This window comes from Volvox carteri (genome assembly GCF_000143455.1).
Source record: "Volvox carteri f. nagariensis unplaced genomic scaffold VOLCAscaffold_21, whole genome shotgun sequence".
Lineage (NCBI taxonomy): Eukaryota > Viridiplantae > Chlorophyta > Chlorophyceae > Chlamydomonadales > Volvocaceae > Volvox > Volvox carteri.
The window spans coordinates 803,644-827,805 of record NW_003307564.1 but is presented as its reverse complement, the minus strand read 5'-3'; the positions used below and the strand labels follow the sequence as shown (position 1 = coordinate 827,805).

At 50.4% G+C, this 24,162-nt stretch overlaps 1 protein-coding gene across 1 annotated transcript; it reads right to left on the bottom strand.

Moving 5' to 3' along the window:
- Positions 1 to 279: 279 nt before the first annotated feature.
- VOLCADRAFT_91478 (uncharacterized protein) lies at positions 280 to 22,387 on the bottom strand (the record flags this gene model as incomplete). The annotated part of the gene is made up of 28 exons (XM_002950914.1): positions 280 to 2,805; positions 3,335 to 3,394; positions 3,665 to 3,987; positions 4,282 to 4,909; positions 5,646 to 5,700; positions 6,043 to 6,131; positions 6,517 to 6,614; positions 7,609 to 7,699; positions 8,012 to 8,096; positions 8,508 to 8,698; positions 9,006 to 9,156; positions 9,331 to 9,410; positions 9,949 to 10,178; positions 10,855 to 10,969; positions 11,436 to 11,516; positions 13,161 to 13,392; positions 13,679 to 13,848; positions 14,947 to 15,325; positions 15,518 to 15,684; positions 16,176 to 17,517; positions 17,746 to 18,264; positions 18,494 to 18,567; positions 19,325 to 19,380; positions 20,042 to 20,129; positions 20,351 to 20,519; positions 20,740 to 20,915; positions 21,527 to 21,656; positions 22,194 to 22,387. The coding sequence occupies 28 exons, from the start codon at positions 22,385 to 22,387 to the stop codon at positions 280 to 282; spliced, it is 8,499 nt and encodes a 2,832-aa protein (XP_002950960.1).
- Between the last annotated feature and the right edge of the window lie 1,775 nt (positions 22,388 to 24,162).

The window sequence follows — 24,162 nt, the reverse complement described above, 5'->3', positions numbered from 1 at the left end:
TGTATGACCATATAGGTTATTATGCATTTGTTTAGCTAAGCAAACGCATAATAACCCTCCCCCTTCCAGCTTGATGTTTCATCCAGCCTATCTCAATTATCCCAGTACGATAACATCTGTGAACCGCCTGCCGCTACACTACTCATGCATGCACCTCTATATTTGCATGTAGCCGTGCTTGCTCACTGCAGCTTACAATGTAATTCTTGTTTGCATTTTGATACTATTACGAGCAATCACTTAAGGCCCAAGCGATGGACTCTTGGAAGTCCCACACTCTTAGCTGGCAAAGCGGTGACCTGTTTTAGCGCTTAGCGTGCGGTACTTGGTGCCAGGAAGCAGGTCCGCATCCCACATGACCTGCTTCTCCGGCGGGATTTGCGGTGATTGCTCTACCTGCTGCCGATGGGCCTGCTGCAGGTGCGGCTGTTCATGATGTTGCTGCAGAGACTGCTGCAGCAGTTGCATCGGTGATTCTTGCACAAACTGTGATACTGGCTGCATCAATGGTGGCTGCTCTACAATCAGCGGCAAAGGCTGCAGCAAGGACGGTTGGCCTAGAGGCTGCCCAGGCTGCAATAATACTCCTTGTTCATTAGGTTGCTGCACCGGCTGTAAGAGCGGCTGTCGCACCACCTGCTGCGTCCTCTGCAAGGAAGGCTCCTGTGGTGCAAACGGCTGTACAGGCTGCAGTGGCTTGGTAATTGGTGGCACCGGCGGCTGTATTTCTTTCTGCTGAAGCTGTGGTTGCAGTTGCAGCTGCTGATGATGAACCTGTGGCTGATTCACATGCTGACCTGTCCAGGCCATTCGGTAGCCAGGACGCACTTCAGCGGCACGAGGATCTGCATCATTAGATGCATTTGCAGAAGTACTGTTCACACTATCAGCATCCATCGTTAACAACCGTGGCGTTGGCATGTCTAGCCGTGACTCGCTAGGGCTGGCCTGTGGAATACCCATAGCCTTTGCACCAAACAAAGACCGGGCCGCTCTGGACCACCACGGTGAATGAGGAGATGATGCTGACCCCACATTGTCACAGCCAGATGTAATGCTATCACGGCCGCTGCGCTCACTGTATGCTCCATCATTATCAGTGTTGCCCTCGATTGTGGAAATTCCGCTGGCCACTCGTTCAACTGAAACGGATAGGTTCTGCATTTCTGCATGTTGGGGTGCATCAGAGGGCTCTTTGCACCGTGGTGTAGTGACATCGTCATCTTTCCCAACCCATCCGCTCCTAGTCCCGACCGAGAAGTCTTGCAGGAAAATTCGTGGCTTTGGAACTTCATCAATAGGATCTGGGTGTGCTGTTCCACTGTTACCTTGGGCCATGGTAGGTCCGGGTAGCCCTCCACCAGTTGCCATGGAGAAATCCGTCTTGTCAAGAACACGTGAAGCCAGGCAGGGCGGTTTCTGTTGGGCTGATGTGCTCCCACCGCCAACGTCGCCATTGTTGCTACCGAGCTCATCCCTTTCCATAGGCAACTCCACAGCAAATATGTGTGGCTTTGGGCTTGCAGTGTCAATAGCTGCAGCGACTGGCTCATGCTGCAATGACTTTGCAAGTCCCGGTTCTGGCATCTCCTGTAGTCGCTGCTGTTTCTGCATTGACTGTTTCTGCAACACGTGTTTATGCTGCATGGATGATTGCTGCTGGGGAGATGGCGCCAGCTGAAGTGAGAACTGCTGCTGCAGTGACAGCTCATGCTGGATTGATTGCAGTGGAGGGGGTGGCAAAACAGTATCGTGCGGCGATGATGATGACTGGAGAGATGCAGGCTCCACTAACAACTCTAAGGACTGTCTCCCGGGTCTTTGTCTTCGTCCATCCGCCAAGGCATCAGCAGCTTTGTCTTCAGCACCTCTGCTGCCTGCTGGTGGTCCCACAAAGGTTGGGGGATTCTTTCGAGCAAAAGGATTCACTAATGGCTCCAGGTCGGCATAGGCGGCCCTATCTAGTGAGAGTGCAGGTCCCAATGGTGCCAAAGCGCGGTGGTCACCACCTAAAGCTCCAGCATCTGCGTTGCTGGCCACTGTGGTGGCACCTCCTCCATTTAAGCTAGCCCTGGTGTCCATGACGGCTGTGTCGGACTTGCTGCTGGCTCCTCTGGTGATACCTACTGGCTGTGCAACAGCCGATTCACAGTTATGTTGTGGTTTGGCTGACCATGCCAGCGATTTCCTGGAAAGCCGACCTGAACCTGATGCCACTGCAGGCACACGCATCCTCTGGAGAGTCTCATTGCGCCGCAATCGCTCATCGTGATGCACCTGTTGCACGGAGGGGTTTCTGTTGCCATCCACCAGGATACTATCTTCCTTAGTATTTCCCTGCTGGTTGCTGTTTGCGTCGGCTGCAGTGTATTGCCCATTGGGATATGCAGAGCCCACGCGGTTTCCATCTGAGCCCACGCGGTTTCCATCCGGTGAGCAATATGGCTGGTGGACATCCGTGTTACCGCTGCTGTAAGGCTGGCCGTCGCCCAGCCCATTCCTGCCACTTTCCCGGCTCAGATGCCTCTTTGATGAGCCCCTGATGCTGCTATCAGTTCGGCCAGTGGCATTTAGCGTTGTAGCAACGGCTGTGATTGCTGCAGCAGTAGCAGAGGCCAATCTCATGCCTTCTGAATCCTTCATAGAGTCAGTCCTTTGTAACATTGCTTCCCCTTGCATGCTGATCGAGTCCGTTGGTCCGGCAAGTGGATTGGCTTGGATATAAGTTATTCGTGGCGTGATAGACAGCTTGACTGGCAAGTTTAGGTTTGTTCTTCCCTTGAGTGAAGAAATTATTGCAGAGTTCTGGCGGCAGTGATGTGTGTGGTCAAGGAGGGAGGAATGGGACAGGGTCAAGTTGCATGATAGTTGTCATGATAAGGCAATAAAATCACTCTGTGCATGCATATACTACATGTCAGACGTAGTCAGTACAATTTTGCTCACCTGTAGGCGACACCCTGGTATAGATAGGGACGGTCCCTACCTATTTATTACACGAGGGTGTCACGTGTAGGTGATCAAAATGTTTACTGACAATATGTATGACATATAGTATATGGATGCACAGAATAAAAAAGAATATGCCTCTGCTTGTATGGGTAGTTCTACAGGTGTGGGGTCACGCACCTCCAAACCATGTAACACACACACATACATGTATGTCTTAATAGGGTCTGTAACCATACACGGACGCATACATGATCACGGGAAAATATGGAGAGTTTAAACTTAACATTGACGTTGCGAGTGTATGTACATGTATACGGATACACATTTTATATTCTCAAGGACCATGAATAGGTAGGCATTAGTGGTACTGCTGGCAGTGTACCTGCATTCTCATGGCGTCTTGCTGCTTAACAATCTTGAGCTGCCAGCGTTGCACCCCCGCCTGAATGCAGCAGACAGGCAGGCAGGCAAACATGCATGCGGCTTGGAGCCCCTTCATCATTAGCTAAGTGGCAGGTAGGTTAGCCACATGTGGAATGTGGTGGGGAGACAGTGGAGGTACTGACAGTGGACGTAAATCATGTCCTAGTGACGTACTGATATCTTCCCGTACACATTCCTTAAAATTGAACGAAGTGGTCTCTACCCAGCAGTACATGAACTTCGCCTGTTCCTGTCTGTCAACATTTGATTCGCGCAAAATTATTACTACCTGCCACTTCTGCATTGAATTTGTAAACTCATTCAGTGCTCCGAAAAGGGCAAGAAGGCGCGTCGTTTCTGCGCCTTCACGGGTTCCATCCCGATTCGATTCAACCTCATTTCTGATATTGGAGAGGTCACTGGTATGCAGGGGCTCGCCGCCATCGCTGCCACTGTCCAGTCCACTTCTGAATTTCAGCCGGCTCATGCCCTTGCTGCCCCCCGGGTATGAGCTTTGCATTGGGGGAGGCTTGTACTCAAGCACGGACTCAGCATCTTGCTGCCTCAACACCCCATGCTTCCCACATAATGTAGATCGCCTCTTAATGGGCCCTGTAAGCACACATGCACGACGGTGTAATGACAGAGAAGGTTAAAATTAGAAGTAATTAGTTATTAACGTTCTTAACTGGAAGGTTGCGTGTCGTAAGGGCCTACTTCAGCAGGCCATGAACCGATTCAATCCATCTAAGGTACCACCAATTACCCCAACCCTTAAACTGCAGTTCTCTGGTCTGAAGTAATGTTCGAACAGGTACATGCGTCACACTGAAGTGCACCTGCACTGAGAAATGCATGGCATTATGCAGTAACCGTTCCGTGTGATTGATGTATGTTGTAGCTTACCATCGGTTGGCTCAGGGGATGTGTGGAAAGTTTGCCCTTGCTGCAGCATGAGCCGCTCAGCTACAGATGCCGCCAGGGATTCCGTAGCAGTATACATGGGGTTGTTAGATGAAACGGTGGATCCCGTCAGAGGTAACAATGCGGACAAGGCATGTGGCCGTGAATGCGGCGCCACGTCGTCCTCTGACAGCCTCTGTGGTCGCTGTTCCTGTACAACTTGAGGGGATGGCGGAGACAGGTAAGATATAGATCGTCGGCGGAATGCTTCGTTGTGCCTCATGACGCGTTTGTTGGTATCTGCCGGTGCAAGGCGGAGAATGCGGGCCGCGCAATTGCGCAGATTTGAAGATGACAAGCCAAATTTGCACGATGTCCAACGAGCCGGGGGCCACATGCTGGGAGCGGTTGGCGTCACTCCCATAAGCCCCAGCTCGCGTAAGTCCTCATCCTGATGCTGCTGCAGCCGCCAGTGCTTATGCCGCTGGTTCGCACATGCCCGTAGCAGTGCTTGCAGTGCTTGGAGAGTTAGGATTTGGACCTGGATGTTACGCTTCGCTCCTGGATTGGAGTCAGCAGCAGCTGTGGCAGTCAAGGCTGCAGCCATGTCCTCTGCAACAGGGATTCTCTCCTGCAGCAGGATGGCACGGACCTTGTGCTTCTCCTTAGGCCGGACATCCGTCCCCACTAAAGCGCCCAGCCGTACAACTTGATTAATTTTTCGGTTTGTGAATGGTGGATCGGGTGTCTCCGGTGGTGGTTTGCATCTGAGCTTCAGTATAACGCACTTCACTTTGTGGGCCCAGCTCTGTGTGGTGGCGGACAACTCTGGGTTGAGGACCAGCTGGAAATCCTGTCGTGGAGGGTAGGAAAATAGAGTAGGATGGCGGGGCAGACAGATGCACATATTCGTACATAGGAGGCCCATGGTAACAAGAATACCCTTAGCACTGGAGGTGGCAGGTTGGGAAGCATATTGACAAGATATACGTCCCGGAGGCAGTGCCAGGAGCTCTTCGGATGAGCACAATCGCTGCTGCTCAATAAATGTTGCACATCAAAGCCGCCTGTGCATATCTCCCTCAGATACATCAACGCTGCTGCTTCTGGAATGCCTAAACAAATCGCCGTGCACAAATACCTTGACCCCTATCCTGGCCCGAAAACTGCATCCCCACCTCCCAATCTGTAGTAGCTGTACATAGTACGGCACACATATCATCACACATCTACAACTACGCGCGAAGGTGCTCCATCAGCGCTAGCATCTTTCGAGGCCTCTTCAGCAACCAGATACCACACAATTTGCCTGGTCTATGCTCTCAAGATATTCCCTTTCTTTCCCAACTCCTCTCGCTCAGCCATACCTCCCACATGGTGGCTCCGTGAGTGAATCTCCTGGTCGTTTTAACCGTGCGGAATCTGCATACGCACACGAAATGGGGCGACAGAGCAAGGAGTGGCTATCCAGGGAATCCAAGTGCGTCATGTATCCATGTACAGCTTGAGGGGCGGCGACATCACATGGCTTTGCAGCCACTGTATACTGGTGGTGGTAACAGTTAAGGTGCATCCTATGTTTACTGTCCTACTACATAGTTAATCGTAAGCAGAAGCGTGGTGTACTGCGTGCGTGTTATGATGTGAAGTTTTATACGGAATTCACATGAGCGTGACTAAACAAGGCATGCTTGGTAGTCCGGGGCGACCCGAGACGGCGTGACTATCCATCTACCACCCCATGTGGTCTCCGAAACGACTCACGTGAACACAATGACCGAGAAGAAGAACTTGATGAGCATAAAGGTTAGCAGGAAAACCTGGGACAACAGTACCATGCTGGCAGCCAAGTGCTGCACGATCGAATGAGTCAAGATGGTGGGAGGATTATGTGAGTGAGTTTACGTATGTGAATAAGTAATATGCTGGTCGGAGGATTTTGAGGTTGACCCACTTGGTCCACCTCAAAATCAAACAGGCAGGACACAGCAAGCGCGTGGGCGAGTTTGGAGTAGTGCATGGCGAGTGGATGCCACTCTCAACGCAGTAGTGATGAGGGAGCCAATGCATCCCACACTCAGAGCAATTAAACACGCAACTTCAACCCAGACTTCGACGAACTACCAGCTTTGCTTCCTCATTTCCTTCCACCTTCCGCCTTCCGCCTTCCGCCTTCAAGCAGCCGCATACACCTCGACAAGCCCACTACTACACGGGCTGTGTGCACACTTCACACACCTGGCCTCCGTTGAACTCGGTGTTCGCAGGTAGCAGCACATTGAATGACTGCAGCACACCTTCACCCACAAGCAACCCCAAGGTGCTTTCGATGGCACCTGCATGGACCACGTAAATGTTGGGTGCTGAAAAGCCTCTGAAGATGCTCGTGGAGCACCTTATCAGCTGATCTGAAGCGCGTATTTATAGAAAATGTGTGTACCGTACCTATCTTCAGCTACTACAGGTGCAAGTGAGGCGTAGGCATGATGCAGACAGTTCGCTGACATGGAGGATGGGGATTTATTTGCATGATAAGCTGCAAGCAATCCTACATGCATCTATCTACGCAATGGATGGCTGCCTCAACACATGCCACATGCTAATCGTTTCATATACATACATGACAGAAAGCTTGCGTGTGTTGTGTTGTGCGGAAACAAGCTGCGCAGCATGCTGGCCGCCGTAATTAGCGTAGATCGCACTACTGTCAACTCCTTGATATTTACTAGTGATATTAGGGCTTCTAAATTTCAAAGGATCAAAAGTCGTTGGGGCAGCACTTGCAGATCTTGCGATGTCCCTGTAGTCCGTAGCTGGCCGCTGAAAAGGCTTCATAAGAGCGCCATATTTCGCGTGTATTCGTAGACGATATGCGTCAGTAAAAAATTTCGACCACCAACCTATTATCCCTACCTATTATACGAGAGCGTCGCCTATACGTGATGGAACATTTTACTGACAGTGTGTGCCGTACTATCTACAGTCCCTTACGTAAACAATGACTCTCCAGAGAAAAATAAAGATCTAAATTTTTAGCAGCAAAATAAGTATCCTCAATAGTAATAAAGGGCTTAAATTTCCTAACAAACAAATAGTTATAAAACTTCGCGTAGGCTCTGGCTTACTAAAGTATCTTTAAAGGTCTGCAATAATAGAATTGTATCGTTCCTGCCCTTACCTGCACATAACATCTCAACCACTTCCGTTCCCGAAGCCTTTCGTACCCGTCATGTCAATTTTCAATACTTGACCCTACCCCTACCCCATTGCCCTCGCTGGGCTGCGATGTTCGCCCTCTGCAGTAGCATTACTGTGCTCAGATTTCCTTACCGGAGAGAGTGGAAACCTTTCCCACGTAGGTCCCCAGAACTACAAGGGCCATAGCACCGAGCATGGCGGAAATCAAGACAAGCAGAACCATCTGCAGCCGGTGCGGTAAGGGCGATGAGAGAGGTGGAAGGGTGTAAGCATTGTGGAATGGCCTGAAGGGAATGTTTGTACATGGCAACTGGATAAGTCGAGGTGCCAAGTAAGATAAGACACGGAGATAGGAGAGCATTTAAGGGCTTGGCAGGTCTTTTGTAGTCGCACAGTATAGTTGTGGTGCCCAGTGCCGCCTCTCAGGGTGTGGGCTTCGAGTCTTGCCTACTACTTGAATGCGTGCACCTTAAAGCTAAGCTTTGTTGTCCTCCGATTAACTGCCTAACAATAGCTACTGGATGAAAGTCCTCACCAAGTGTACCAAGGGAGGCACAATGTGATACAGGGCCCGCACCAGTGACCCCATACGGTCTTGGAAGGCCAACGTGGACAGCAGCCTACAGGTCGGCAATGTGTGAAGGGGGAGACGACATGGAGGAAAAAGACATTGATGATTGGTGTAGGCGCATATGCCTACGTAGGCATGCAGCAGCTGCAGCAGCAGAGCGTGGTAATTGCAATTCTGTGCAAATTTGTGTAAAGCTACAGATGCCCGCAGATAGAGCAGAAGAGCAGACGATGTAGTTGCACCATGGTTGAGCCTCGACTTAGTCATCACTAGTGTACTACTAGTACTACTGTAGCATATATGCATGCACAAATGGCTGCTTGTAACTATATATACTTCATGTGCATGCTTCATCCCTTGTCCCATGCCCATAAACCCTAAAACCCTAAGTTCGCTTGGCAACATTGGCGAATACCTGATTAGCAAATACGTATAATTCATCAGTAGAATAATCACACACCTTCCAATCAGTAGCACCAGTGTAACTGATTGCATGATGCCGTACGTTGTCCACATGTGTTCCATGCCGCGCATCGTGGCCAGCACGCCCGCCAGTTCGTCCAAATCATTGATTGGATGGTCAGGCAGCAGGTAACGGCCTGGGCTGCCCGCCGAGGGGCTATCAGTAATGTTGATGGCCAACAATTCGGACTGCAGGGTAGGATATCAGAAAGATACAGGACATAATAAAAGGGAAACTGGTTAACAAATAGGGTGCCAGCACGTTCCAAGCTCAGCCAGCCCGAAGGTCACTGCAGGCCTATTTGTCAAGTATAGCAAATGGAGGTTTCGACTGGTACAAATTCATTTTGCCGACACATGCAGGCAGAGATGACGCAGGCAGCAGGATAGCCCGTGTTGGCGTCCATATGTGTCACCCCTGCAGTGCATGCCGCTGAAGTCTCAGCCCCCACTGCTGCAGGTTAGCTGCTGCATGCCTACTGCTCCGCCTGCATACCTGCAGCACTTCAGCCTGGGTGGAGTTTGCCGGGATGTCCCACGGATCGACCTTGCGTGGCAGTAGCCACCTTGCTCGTGCTGTATGGATGCCATCGTAGACCTGGTAGTGCTGACGAGCAGAAAATGCAGACGCGTATGAAATCATGTACCTGTGGCGTGTATGGCACATGCTTTCAGCAGTGAGGAGCTGTTACATACAACACATAACGAAACCTCAGTCTAAAATGTCGTAGCAGATAGTCCAACAAATGCGCTCAATATGAGCGTGCCTCAGTTGACTCAGTATGTTTTATTTTTCCTTTTTCCTTACAATATGCACATACCAGGAGCACATAGCCGATGATGCCAGCAGCAGTCCTGCCACAGCCATATCCACAAGTAGGTTGGCAAGGAGAGTCCACATCTGCTTACATGGCAGTTGCAGGGTGGGCAAAAGGTGCAAGCCTGATACACCGTCGCGATCTGCTGCCATAACTGCCAGCAGGCGCACCTAGGCCGCTACCGCTATGACATAGTTCTCTCCGTGTCTTGCACGGCTCGCTCAAAATCACGCACGCCTTGGATATCTAAAAATGCAAGTCAGGTTCTGTGCTTGGTGCCAGAAGCGAGCTGGCATCGACTTCTCTCCAGAGATATTTCATGACCGGAAGAACATACTAGTCAATGCACTAACAAACAGGGTTTATGTCAGCGTTCTTAAAGCTGAAAACGAGCTCCCTGCAGCTGTGCACTAACGGCTTGCGAACGTTTTGGGCACACAGGCCACTCAAACGAATCCACTATCAAACGGCTATGGTTGTCAATTCCGTTCCTTGACCGCGCGGTCAGCCTCTGGTACCGCCAAATGCGTCCAGCATGGCGGATGTCACACATGCATCCATGTCACATGTGTCACATAACACGTGTTACACATGCATCAAGTGGCCCACTCGGATAGTTACCTGCGACTTGGCGAGGTCTCTGGTGAAGGCTCTCCGCAGCACATTGAGCGCCTGCACTGCTACTATCATCGCAAACAAGGATGATAGGAGCCATAGGCCCATAAGCTCCTTAGACACCACCAACGACCAGCTGCTGAGCGAGCTTGAGCCAGAGGAGTTGGAGTTAGGGTTAGCCTGTAGATAGGTGAGAGCTGGTAGTCCTGAGATACTGTAGTTCATGTGTACCCTGCCTGGTGTGGAAATAGGTAGTATGGAACATAATTCGCTCAGTGCATGGACAGTTGCTATATGTAGTTTAAGCGTTCTCATAAGATGAGTAGATAGTCGTGGTAGATAGTCATAGTCGTTGGTGGGCGCGCCCCATAACGTCAAACGGAAACCGTCGAGTTTACTTGGAACTCCAGCCATCCCCGTATGCGCGCGCACAAGCCTTAAATGAGTAGTGCACCCAACGCAAATTCGAATTATTTTATGGTATACGATATTTTATGCTATATAATGTATTTTTCTATGCACAGTTAAAATTATTTCGAACAGTTCGTAAAGTGAGGGCATACGTCCGTAAAATGTGAATGGGAATCAGGACCTTCCGTAAAATGACAACTCGCACCTCTATAGTTCCGCCAGTAAACGCGTGACTAGTTTACAATTCCGCGTATTTCTATTTCCGGATTTGTGCCCAATCTACGTATCGGGTGTACTAACTTTACGGATTCGGAGGACCTCTTTCCCGCGAGTGTTTGTTGACTCATGTAGTACTATTGAAAAGGTGCTGAGGCTATTGCGTCATCAGTCGGTCATATCAACCCACTCCAACTGACATGCCAGCTACCTAATGGGCGTCCGGATGCATGATAATTTCCGTTCACCAATGCATTAAGGAAAGCAACCCCCTAACTGCCTCACCATCATAAGACCACGTGAATTGCAAGGTCATGTGACCAAACACCCGCAACTCAGAGGAGAACACCAGGAGCTCTGCGATCAGGCTACGAGTGAAGCGGTCCAGGAAATTGGAATCCTGGCGGCGCAGGGGGGAAAACCGGCCATGGGATTGGGGACCAGCTGCAAATGAGAAATGGCGTTCAAGTATGGCACAGAAAAGCCGCTGTGCGGCAGCAGGTGGAAGGCAGCATCAGGAGATTAGTGCCTAATATTATATGCACATGAAGCATACATACGCAGCCACCATCGATATCGCTGCTGCTGTCTTCCACCAGTGTTTAGTAAACACTTGTGTCCGTAAATCGTTTAATGTGCTATAGACAGGTTCATCGCATAATAGATAGACAGGACCGAGAATTTGATCTTATGTCGATTTATGGTATAGAATGGTCTCTGCACCGTGCCACGGCATAATAGATAGGCCCAAGAATAGGTGGCCTATCTATAGACGACGACCCGAAAGTTTATAGACGTGATTGGGGAAACAGCCGGTTACCCATGATCTTTACCTCCCACCAAATACTGCTTTTCCCTGTGCTTACCTTCAAATATGTAAGCACATCCCTCATCCGCTCCTCCCTCAATGAGTTGGGCAGCAGCACAGGGAAGCCATCCGGAAGACCCTTGGAGAGGATAAACGTAAGTAGGGGGATGATGGTAAGCCTTTATGACCTGTGCTATTTTATGGGCCGCCTGTGTTGTATGCTTGCACCCCATACCTTGCTACCCCATACCTTGCCACTTTATACCTGTAGTAGCTGGCCGCTGAAAAGGCCTTTCAAGGTGCTCGCAAAGCGCTTTAGCGAACAATAATTATACATGATGTGCGCGCCATACAGTATGATGTGTGGAACAGGGGGCCATATCTTCACCCGTGGCAGCTACCCTGCGAAACCCTGCCTGCCTTGGTATTTCGGGGCACCCTCATCTAGTCATCCTAGTCAACTTCTCAGTGGATCGCTCAGGTTCCGCACCCACCACCGGCATCCAACGGAATCTTCCAGATCGACGGCGGCTCAACTCCATTCCTGGTCAGCTCGCAAGATCACTTTATCCCAGATCACCACCGTCCATCGGCTAGGGGCACTTTACCCTCCACCATCGGAAGGATTTTCGACCCTGATGGTTCTCGATCCCGGGATCTCCCGGGGGCAGTGGTCGTGCCTTACCAGTAGTACCTAACCTAATGTAAAAAGCAAGGGCTGTGAACCAGGGTTCGACACCCCGTAAGTTTTTGGCCTTTTTTCGGTATCCCCGTCAGGGCCCGTAGGACTTTTCGGTGGCTCCCGTAAGGATTTTGGGGCGCGAAGCACCCCGTACGGGATCGCCTCCGGACCGGCCGAAGGCCGGTTACGGTGGCTCCCGTAAGGATTTTAAGGATTTATAAGAGGCCGTACGGGGCCCTGTAGGGGAGAGGACGGACCATATAAAGGATGGAAACCCTGCAAGCCAACCTGTTCCCACAAAGAAAGTAGATGATAAGCCTTTTTGACGTTAGCAAAATTAATTTGAATCCATACGGAGAGGATGATAATGAGGAGGTTGCGACTGACCCAGAGATTGAATTACTGGTACAAGCAACATACCCCGCTAGTGACGATGAGGCTTTTAGTGATAGTGACTACGAGACCGACGTAGAACGAGATACCGATGAGTCGTGCGTGGATGAGGATTTTGATGATGATGAGGATGAGGAGGACGAGAAAGAGGAGCAGAAGGGATGGGCGGCCGCGGCGGCCAAGGCGCTTGGCTTTCGCTGAGTGTGCCGTGTCCCCGAGTGTAATGGTTCACGAGAAAATAACGAAAATAACGATTTACAGGGCAAAAAAATGCAAAGCGTCACTTTCCACAGCGTTTCAGCCAAGGACAGTGCCCCCGTAAAGGTTTTGCAGGGGTTACGGGGGGCCCCGTAAAGTTTTCGGCCGGTACAGGAGCCTGGTACGGGGGCCCCTCCGTAAGGAAAATTTAGGAGGTACGGGGGAGCCCGCAAGTTTCAGGAAGGTCAGTGTCGAACCCTGCTGTGAACCCACGAACCCACGCATTGCTTTTGGTGCACCTGTAGCTGCCACTCCGCATCGTCAGTATGGTAGCTACGACAAATCGCCTACATAGTCAAATCCTGACCCTGGTCACATGAGGAGACCACCTGCAAAAAGCTGTTTGCAACGAGCTGTCATTTCTGTTTTGAGTTGCTACCTCTGTGCATTGCACATAGCTATTACCTATAGGTAAGGCATGCACATTATTGTGCTAGTTTGTAAGCTTACCTGCAATGGTCGATGGAAGTACAAGTGGGGTGCACCTGTAGGTGACACCTCTGCTGACCCACTGGTCGTATTGTAGTAGTGGCTGACCTTATCGGCCAGTTGAATGTCGTACATGGATGAGCCTTTCAAGAACACAGGGTCGACGCCGTAAGGGCCCAAGGAATCCGACTCCCCGCCAAGTAAAGCTTTAAGAAAAGAAGATGAATTTCCACGTTCTCCTGGTATATAATGACTGCGGTGGTTTCGTCAGGAAGGTGATGGGTTACAGATTTAAGTGTTGTGTTGTTCTGTAGTGCGTTAAAACATCCGTTTTACGTAGGTTAGTGCAGCGGCATTGGACGCCCCCGCCGAGGTAATGCTTCGTTCTGTGCTCTAAAGTATTTAGTTTAATGACGCCCTGGGGATGCCAGGGGGTGCTTGATTTGGCCCGATATGTACACAAATAGGCAGCTGCAGTGCAGGATGACCCACAGCTAGCTCTCATCATATCCATGTTAACCATTGTCAGACACACTTACCGCACGCAGTCAAAGTTGAGGTTGGAAAAATCAGCCCTGGGGTCGGTGCAATGCCCATGCTCGTCAAACGGTCGCCGAACAGCATGGAGCAATACCCCGCCCACGAGCCGTGATGACCGAAATAGCCTCCGGTCCGAGAAGGCTGCTTGCGTTTCACTCTCCAGGTGCTGCTGTCGCGTGCAGAACGAGACCACGAATACGGTAGTAAAATCGAAGTAACAATGTCAGCAATTCTCGACACGTACATATACACACATACATGTACGCACATGCCTTGATATCACTCTTCTGTTCAACGTCTTTTCAACATGTAGCCGGACTATGGAGCGAGCTTGCTTCGGTAAAGTTGTTCGTGTACCACTCATCGCTTTTTGCATCGTGGCTCAGATCATTTACATACACACATGCACGCATACATGTACATAGGCACGCATACAGACATATACACACATGCACACATGCACGTGTCCCTGCTTTTGCAACTGCTCTCACATGCGCACATCTTCCAACAACATACACCCCTACTAACTCCTGCTGCTGCTGCTGCTCCGCCAACATCGATTTTCCCTTTGTTCGCGGGTGAGTCAACCTTCTGCTTTTCAAGGGTTCTTTGCGCCTGTCACCGTCGCATCGCGCGCGCTGTGGTAGCATGACCCTTTGCTTTGTCCTTCGGGTTAGGAGAATAGTTTTAAGGCCTATCTAGTTGAGACTTTCGTCTGTTGGTCTTCTAGAGATTGCGGCATATTACGTAGATGAGGAGTTCCCCGTCGATTATACCGGAGTGTGATTTATAGACTTTAGTTACATGCATAATCTAATAGTTAGTTCTGGTCGCCCATCACCCACTCATGCCACTCCAGTGCAGAGCTGGGCATTTATCCAGGCTCTTGATATCACACTTGTTCAACATCTAGATGCTCTTAAAATTCAAGCTATGTCTAATAGTTTTTATTTACTGGAAAAGGCTTACACTTTGCTGGACTACGGAGCTCGCATCAATGAAGGTTTTCGTGTACCCACTTCGACGTTTCCGTATCGCGGCTTTACGGGAAACACACGCACACGCGTGCATGAATTGTAACATTGCGCATAGCACGATACAGCAACCTCCCCACAGCCAAGTCATTATTATAGGGTTCCAGTATTTGGCTCGTTTTCCTCAGCATATTTATCTGAATGCCTAATTAATTAGTGGACCCAATCAAGTGTAGGACTCATACACTTAGCTCGGAGCTAAGACTTGTTTTGTACGTTATTATGGAGCTTACCTGGTGGTTGGCGGTGTTATTATTGGACACCGTGGGCATATCCTCCTCCAATGGGCTAACTTGGACGGTCGGTACTGCGCCGGCTCCTGCTGAAGATCCTGACACACCGCCAGCCTTACTATATGTGTTCAACCTGAATGCCCACGCTGTCACTTCTCTGGGCTTGGTGTACGACAGACCAGGGCAGGTCACCCATGCATATTGGTATAATCCAGTGGCCTCCTCTATGACCATCGTGTCGTACACTATACGTGCCGCCTGCGCCTCTGTCCATTTTAGAAATCTAGTTAGCTCTGCGGTCGTTTCGTACAGCTGAACCTCCTGCTTGGCGGCCATTACGGACAGTTGCTGATCCATTGTGCTCAGGACCACCTGAGACCTGTATGGAGAAGGCGGTGGCAATTATTAAAATATATCAGAGCCGCAAGCGATGTAGCGTGGACAGAAGGCATTCGCATTAACAAGCCCTGGCGGATAGGGTGATTGCCGTCATGTGGTCGAACGGTGGATGCATGAGAAGGCCACTGTCCGACAACATGCAGCCGGACAACATGCGCAAGTTTATACACACCCGTTTACAGCTACGTTCAATGCTGTTTTCATGTCTGCCAGAAGTCCCGCAAACGCAGAAATCCTTGTGTGGTCTTGTGCGTCCGCTGTAAACACTCGAGCCGTATCACTCAAGCTGATATTGGCGTTGGTCTGGACCAGGTTGAAGGTGTTCTCGTCCACCGACGCCTGCGATTGGTGTTGTTCGGCGGCACGATCTTTAGATGATCAAACGTTTTACATACAGACGGTAGCTAGAGACACACACGTCCTGTCATGGCCAGGTAGATGTTCGGCAGGGTGCGTGTCATCACATTGGCTGTCACTTGGAGCTCCTTTCGTTTCCACACAAATACATGCATAGATTAAGGGGGCCGCTGGTGAAGCTATACCACTCTGTAACATACATACATACATACATGTCTAAAATCTTCCACCGGTGTTTATTGGAGGGGATGTTCGGATTTTAAGAATGTTAGATAGCGGCTGAAGGTGTCATTGTGTTGTATTGTTTGCAGGCTCTCACAGTAAAACTGGAGGCGAGGCCGGCAGCGGCAAGGGCATCAAACCTATTTGCTGTATCGCTGTCAATTGTAAGCTCGTTTGTGGCGCCCACACGAACCTGCGCTAACTTTACTCGCTTCTATTCCCGACCGTTGTCCCCCCAACCCATCTCAGACCTTCTCCTTTAAGGAAGCCACCAATGCCTCCAGGGAAAGGATTAAGGCAGCAAGGGACCCCGGGATGGGAACTGTTGCACCAGTCACATTAGTGGCGGATGTGATCTTAAGGTTTCCCATGGGCGGCAGCGGTGGCTTTTGGAATTCTGGCGGTGCGTCTGGAGGTAGGGGCTGCTCCGGTGGTAGCGGCGGATTACTATCCTCCTGTGTGAGCATCCGCCTGGTGTGGAGCTGCTCAGCCGGCAGAGACCCAATGACAGCCAAGTCTCCCGGGGAGTCACCAATATTCCAGTCGTCAGCAGCAGCAGCAGTAACATCGCCAGCGCCTTCCTGAGCTTCCTTAGCACCGCTGAAACCTGCACTGCTGCTGCTAACTCTGCTATCCCTTGTGCCATTCTGCCGGTCAGTAGCAGCATGTGCAGGGTCATTATCTATCCCCACGGCACTTGTGCGGTGATGCGTTTCCAGCTGCATGGATGTGGAAGACTGAAACACATCAGGGCCTGATTGCTGTTTGCCCATAAGCTCCATTACTAGGTCTGAAACCACAGAATACAGTGAAGCACCGAATGGAGCCGCTGCATGGGCCCCACGGTACCCGTGCACATGTACACCAGCAATCTTCGCTCCCTTCCAGATCTGTTGCACCTGGCGACGGCTATAGCCAGCTCGGCGGCGGGCCCCAACTGGAGCTCCCTCAGATTTGCCTAAGCTCAGCATGCTGTTGTTGCTGCCGGAATGGTCTATACCTGCTGCAGCAATGTCCCTTGTAAGGATGTCACTGTTACCGGTGGTGGTGTTGACGTTAGGGAGCTTTGCCAGGTCATAATCAAACGCGGTGCTGAGCTCATCGATTAGGAAATCACTGACCCTTGATGTCATCAGCGCTGCATAGCTTTTGTAGTCCAAAATCAGGCCAGCATGCACGACTGCCGGCTCATGAACGAAAACCTCAACGTCCATATATAAATCTGTGTACTTTGTGTTGGATGTTGTGTTCGTTATATGTTGTGGGGGAGCTGCCGGCGCCAGCCATGCCACCCGTCCAACGATGTCAGAATCATCGATTGGTAGGGGCTGTAAGCTGTATGATATATTGGACATAGCCTCTCGGTACACCCGCGATACGTTGGCGGCAACGGTATCAAGTATGGAATCCTCGGCGGTGGTAATGAGGGCACTTATTGTTGCATTAATGGCAGCCATGTCTTCGTAGGCACGGGTAGCATTGCTGTACGGTGGAAAGGGCACGATGGTGCCTCGGATGGACGACCGGAAGTACACATGTACTGTCAACGTCGTTGTGGTTAAGGCGTCAGTAATTGGTGACTTTACCGAAAACCTGCGCACATGTCCACGAAGCATGCGGAATGCCGTCTGGTCGGTAGTAAGCTTAGGGAGATGAAAAGGGCAGACATGGCTCGCTTGTTTGATTTGTCCGGTTGAGAAAATAACAAGGCATTTATTAATTATATCAGGTGCGACCGTACGAACCATGCGACTGTCGTACGACGCCAGTTCATAGGTGTGAAGCAAGATTGGCCTGAAGAGCCTGTCATTTATTACTTACACGTATTGGTAAGTTCCAGGTGGACATTTTCCTCCCAGGTGTAGCAGCTCGAGAGGGCACCGATTGCAAACCGATGCAGCAGCAGCTTCGGAATGGTTTGTCCTCAAATCAGGCAATCTGGTCCTGTTTGTTATTTGTACTTGGAGCGGTGCCAGACTATCTATGAGGAGGCCTTGTGCTGTCATAAACTGTAGCGCCGGTGGTGGCGGGCTCATCTCAGTCAACGACACTCTCTCATAAGCGCAGTCATCTATACTGGTCACCATGATGTCCTGAGATAAGTCAACAATCTCCACTCGACCGTCTGCATATAGCGTCTTGGCCAGTGCGTAGGCGCCACAGGATGAGGGGGCTGTGTCAGCAGCAGTAGGGAGCGCCTTGCATGGCCCCATGTAGTAGGGTGGAACATCACCGTACTCAATGTAGGCCACATCCGCGACCAAGGCCACGATGGGTGGTGCATTATATGGTGCCCGCAAACGGTTGGCTTGATCGCAAGGAATTGGTGAGCAGTAGTACCTGTCCACAGGACGATAGGTGCACATGGAACAGGACAAAATGTGGGCCGGACGGAGCAGGACAACAGATTTAACCTGAGGGCGTGTGCTTCAGCAGTGTGGCTGGCAGGAAGCATGGAAATCGAGAGGTGCAAGACCGAACTGCTGTATGCTTTAAGGATGCACCGGGACGAATCGAAATTCCATATCCCAATTGCTATGTCTCAACGGGATGCAGCATGTTCACCCACCTGCCCGACAGATCCTTACACATCAAGTATTGCGCTGAGTCATACTGGTATGAAACAGGGCACGGATCCGTAATCTGTAAAAGCAGGAGGCAGCAGAGAGGGGCGGTAGGTGCAAATTTGCAAATTTAAAATGTTAGTTGCTTGCTAGTACCTGCATAGTACCATGCATAGTACCGTGTATGTAACGATACAATGATAGGATAATGATTCTGGCACTATGACTATGTCGTACACCGACCGACGGTCGGTGTACGACCGGCGGTTGGTGTACGACAGATATTGTTAGTCCCCCTAAGCACCCTAAGCCAAGGGATCCAAGGTTGCAGCGCTGCAACCTTACGCTAGCATATGGCAAGTGACTCTGTCGCCACTCACATCAACTCAACAACATGGTGTGTGCACCTGTATAGGCTGGCAGACACCGTACCTAACCTTAACATAACGTATCACACGTTCTGCGGGCATATCCACAACATATGAGAAAAATGTATCCTCATGTCAGATTACTGATGAGGGTTACCGGAGCCGAGGACCCGTCCGGTTACCAGATAATCATTATCCGGTACTCCTACTGGCCCAGTCACAAAAACAATTAGGAACGTTATTTGCTTGCACAGCAGTGTTTGTAATAACGCTGCTGCCCGGCCGATTATGTTTCCTAGCCTCGCGAGTGCCGATTCAATTTTCAGACCTACTTATAAAACTCGGTCCGATCTATGATGACCCTGTCTATATACCGTAATATGATACATAAAACTTTGCTGTAAGTATTCACACATTATACCTGAAGAGGCATCCAGTCGACGTGACTCATACTCGCATATTGCTCACCTCGACATGCCGCACTACAGATGCATTGGCTCGGTCGGCGTCCCACACCCATAGGGCTACATACATGTGATGAGGGCAGGAATAGGTAGGAATTATTACAAAGAAAGGACGGATTAGCAGCTAGTGACTGCTTACACTTGATTAATGACAACTTGGTTAATGACAACGGGGATTATGTACAAACCATCTGTAAGAATGTATCTTAGCAAGAATGTTTAAGAGGTCTGAGCCTCAGCAGAGCATACGCAGAAGAGCATCCTGATGACCTAGTTGTAACACCAGGCAAAGAGTACTCAGGGAGATGCCAGGGGAGCTGATCCCTCTTACATTCCTCCCCCCCTCGAACGAACGTCCTCGGGCGCCCCCGGGCATATCCCGTAGGATTTTGATTGTTTGAGATCCCGAAGGATTGTAAGTTTGTTGGATAATGTGGCATTTCGTCAGTCCCCGTCCGAGATGGAGGACTTTAATTTTACTCAACTGGCCATGGTAGACTTCTCGCCCGCCCAGGCATCCACCTTTGGGGAAAGAGTATGCTGCATCGTGCCTGGTGTGCATTTATTGCTGCAATATGTTCGCAACCGGATTCGATCCGAGTAGTTCCCGCCTCCAATTACTTCGCACCAATGTAACACTAGGCCAAGAGTACTCAGGGAGACCAAGGAAGCAGAACCCTTCTTACACGCTTCCAGTAACCCTTCGAATCTAATCACTTACTAACTGAATAGACAGTTCCGACGGGCGCCATTGGGTCGATGCCGCAACCGCCAATGCCCCGGCGTGTCAGCCTGTAGTTGTTGAGAACCTGCAGTAGAAAAGCAAGGAGGTCAGCTGAAATGGGATACGACAATCAGGTTGCAGGTTGCAAGCTTGGCAGAACGAACTGCAGCCCTGGATAGCTTAGTAGTCTAGAGGCAGAGGAGGGACTCCCTCCTTGGAGGAGGAATTAGGAAACATGAACGACCTATCAAAAGTAATAACATACCCATTCAGCAGCAGCCTTATGAAGCCCCAAATCCCTCACACCTCAGATGGGCACCCGCTCCCACTCAGGCAGGCAGGGGGCGGGCAGGCGACAATCCAAGATGAGATGTCAAGGGGTGTTCCACCAATGTCACCATCCGGGTCCGTAGCAGTTGCTCCGGGCTCGCAGAGGGCGTCCGGGACAGGCGCCATGCCATTGCAGTACGTGTACCTGTAATAAAGGCGGCGCCACCGAACGACTATTGTTCATTATGTATTAGGAGAGAGCTAATACCTTATGATGAGTATGAAATACCTCGCCTAGCTGGTGCGAGTGAAGTCGAATTTAATAGCGGCAATGGCGAGATTCCTATCTGCAATAAAAGCTCCCCATGGACTCCTAACCCGGGTTCCGTTGCTAATGCTTAGGCAGGCAGCACCTATAGACGTACCCAAGGCCTCTCTTAACCTTCACCCTTTTCGGTAGAAGGTCTGAGGTCACGAGCGAGATGACCGGGGCCAAGTTCGGGGTTTCAGTGTTGGTGTCAATGCTAGTGGTATCACCGTCATCTGGTAAAGGTATGAGTGAGGAAGTGAACCCGTAGCCACCATCCCTTTCTGCGCCCAGCTGGACGGAGGAAAACCGTGAAGTGGACGACGTCGACGTGGAGACAGATGTGCCATTCTTGCCAAGCTGGGATGGGTTGACCTGCAACTGAAAGTCTGTAGCGCAAACGCCGTCCAGAGAGCAGGTGATCTGCACAGGGCATGAACTTTCGATGGATGAAGGAGCTAGCAGGCTAGGAACACAACGGTTGTGATATGCATGTACTAATACACTGGAGACATGTGCACAGCACCTAGGTAGGGTGGAACCTTCCTATCCTGCCCCAAGTATCCTGCCTGTGTAGCATATTACACCATATTACACCTGCGTAAGCTTAGTACACCTTGAAACTGCTTGCCGACAAGGAAAGAAGGGGTGCAGGTCCAAATTCCTACATGAATCACAAAAAAGGTTTTGCACACTTCCCTATGCTAGCTAGGATTAATCCGTGCTTACGGTACCATATGCTTATGAAGGATTGATACATGCACATGCTGTGCTACACATCCTTTTGCCCTTTGCCGGGTAGCTTAAATAAACCGCTACAAGGATTGCCGCTTAGTCTTAAGTGAAGACTAACAAGCTGCGCACGCATATAGAATATGGTTCCTGCCTTACTCCGGTTCACGCACCCTATCATCACACAGCCGCTCTCCCGGTGGACACACAGGTCTGATTGTGAGTTGACGCCAAGTTGATGCATAGACGCCAGCGGAGTTTCGAACAGAGTAGGTAAGATTGAAGTTGCCCGGCATATCCGGACTGTCAAGGTTCAGGCAACGTCAAGGAAGGAAAGGGCGGTTACAGGATTATAAAGGATTATAATTGTACTTGCGTTCGCTAACTAGAATATGGTTCGTGTTGAGTGTAATGCCTCGGCTTGGCGCCAGGGCCCCAGCACCCTATACGCTGCTGCCTCCTTCGTGCACTCAGCAGTTTTAAGGTAACGCAAGCAACTACGTATGTCAGAAAGCAGCATGGGGTACATGAGTTATATGCATTACTGAGATCAAAAATAAAATGCAATGTCGTACATGTACCAACAAATACCTTTCCAGCTACACAAGGTATGAATTAAGTGGTTATTTTCCCGTCATGTTTGAAGGATGTTGCACATGTCTCCACTTCATGTCGCAAACAATTCCTAAACTGGCATACATTTTATTACCTACTATTTGCGGCTCTCCCACTGTACGGCTCTCCTAAATCATCAGCACGAAAACACTAGATGCATTTGGAGCTATTACCCGTCCCGTTATTCTTCCCACATCACCGTAATGCCCGTAATGTACTACATACCTGATCCTACAGGCCAACATCACTGGCACCTGCTTATCACCTGCCACAGGCCTAAATGGCTGTCCACACACCAGAACATTACGGTCCAAGTTACCCTCATGTAGATCTGTGGCCTCAGCTCCCTGGTCGCATATTGACGTCAAGGTCGCAACGGAGGTACACCTGCGTATGCCCATTTGGCCTATTAGTGGCATACTCAGGCCAGCCAGGTAGAAGTGCCACCAGCACAAGTAGCACGAGAAGCAATTACGTGCAGATTTTCCACAGGTCTGAGGGTTATATAAAATCTCAAAACTTTACCTTCTGAGTAGGATCATCTTGCGGATGCTCTTGCAGCACAACCCATCAGGATCCCACCCTCCTGCCCACTAAATCCCACGCAGGTAAATGCGTATGAATGCAATCATAGCAACATCCACCTCCATCCCGTGTCCCTCCACCAATCGTATGCTGCAGCGTAAATTGCATGTGTGCTTGTCACAATACTAGCCCCCAGAACAACTGGATGCAGTGTGCAGATGCATGAGGGAAAAGCGGTCGTGATACGGTGTGTCGACACACATATCATGCTGACGTCAGCATGCATGCCACGTGATGAGTCACCTGTCAAAAGAGCCATGCTGATCTATCTCTATAAATCGTGGCCCTAGCAAGGTGATGTTGACTGATGTTGGCGTGACGGTGACAGCAGCATCAGGAATATCATCAAGCGATAGACCACCGATGCTACTGGTGCTACTATTTCTACTGCTGCTGCTCCTGCTAGCGCTACTGCTGCTGCTGCTGGTACTGCTTCGGCTGCCGGTAGCCCCAGTGCTTTTGGGGTCCACGCAAAGCCCACTGACTGTACAACGCCCCACACTGTCACCGGTGGCTGTATCAACGGACGTGCAGTACATCTCCGGCGGTATACACACGATGCGGATCTGCATGTGTGCGAAACAAATCGGAGTAGAGCACACAGTATTGTAAATAGTTGCCGCCGCCGTCCAGGGATGACAGCAATGGCAGCGGGTAACACGCAGTTTCCACAATAGGAATTAACTTTCAAAGTGTGTACTCCATATTCCAAGGAGAGTGTGTGATGTCTGGGCTTAGTGTATGGGCCAGAAACGGCCGTTTCGTGACTGCCGCGAGCAGTTGTACGACACAGCTAGGGCAGCTATGTTCACGCTGAGTCCAAACTTGGATAAGCTAAAGTTGTTCGCCCCGGATGTGAGGATGAGGTGTTTTGAAACGCAGGTACGATCAATACTGTTGTACAGTTGTCAAGTGTGGGACCCGTTTATGTTGGCTAAAGTCTTGGACAGGCTCAGGAGGCGGAGTGATGCGGTTGGACGCATAAACGTCTTAGATGTCCAGCTAGATGTGTACCCGTCAGACGGTAAGCAGCCGGGAATCCACATCGCGAAAGTATTGGATGGGTCTGGCGGCTGTGCAAACGGGCAGGAAGGAGGTGCTCCCGCATATCACAACATTTATCCCGCGTTCAGTGAATTGTAAGCTTATGCAGTTTGGGCTTTGCTGTTGGGGGTTGGCGGCCGACAGCGCGTGCAAGGGACGGCGTTATGTGCCTAAGGAGGTGCGGGTATGCCCTTGCTGCGGCATTGATCGAGAAGATAAGAAGCACGTCTTGCTGGACTGTACGGTGTATGGTGTACGGTGAAATCATATCTGATATGGATTTTCCACGCTTTGAGTATATGAAGGACACTATGAAGCGGGAACCCGCACGCCTGGTGAAGATGCTGGAGCGTATGTGGTCCCGCCACAACTCTATCGTTCGCCCCCAGCTCGTACTGGGCGTTTTGCAGGTACAGGGTACGCACCCCCACTACCATGTAACACACACACACATACACACACAGAGATATATAGTCCATGGCCTCCAGGCTTTGATGGACACCCCCGCATTCCCCGAATGCAGAACTTGTAAACTTATAATCTTGTACGACACCTACTACAGGCA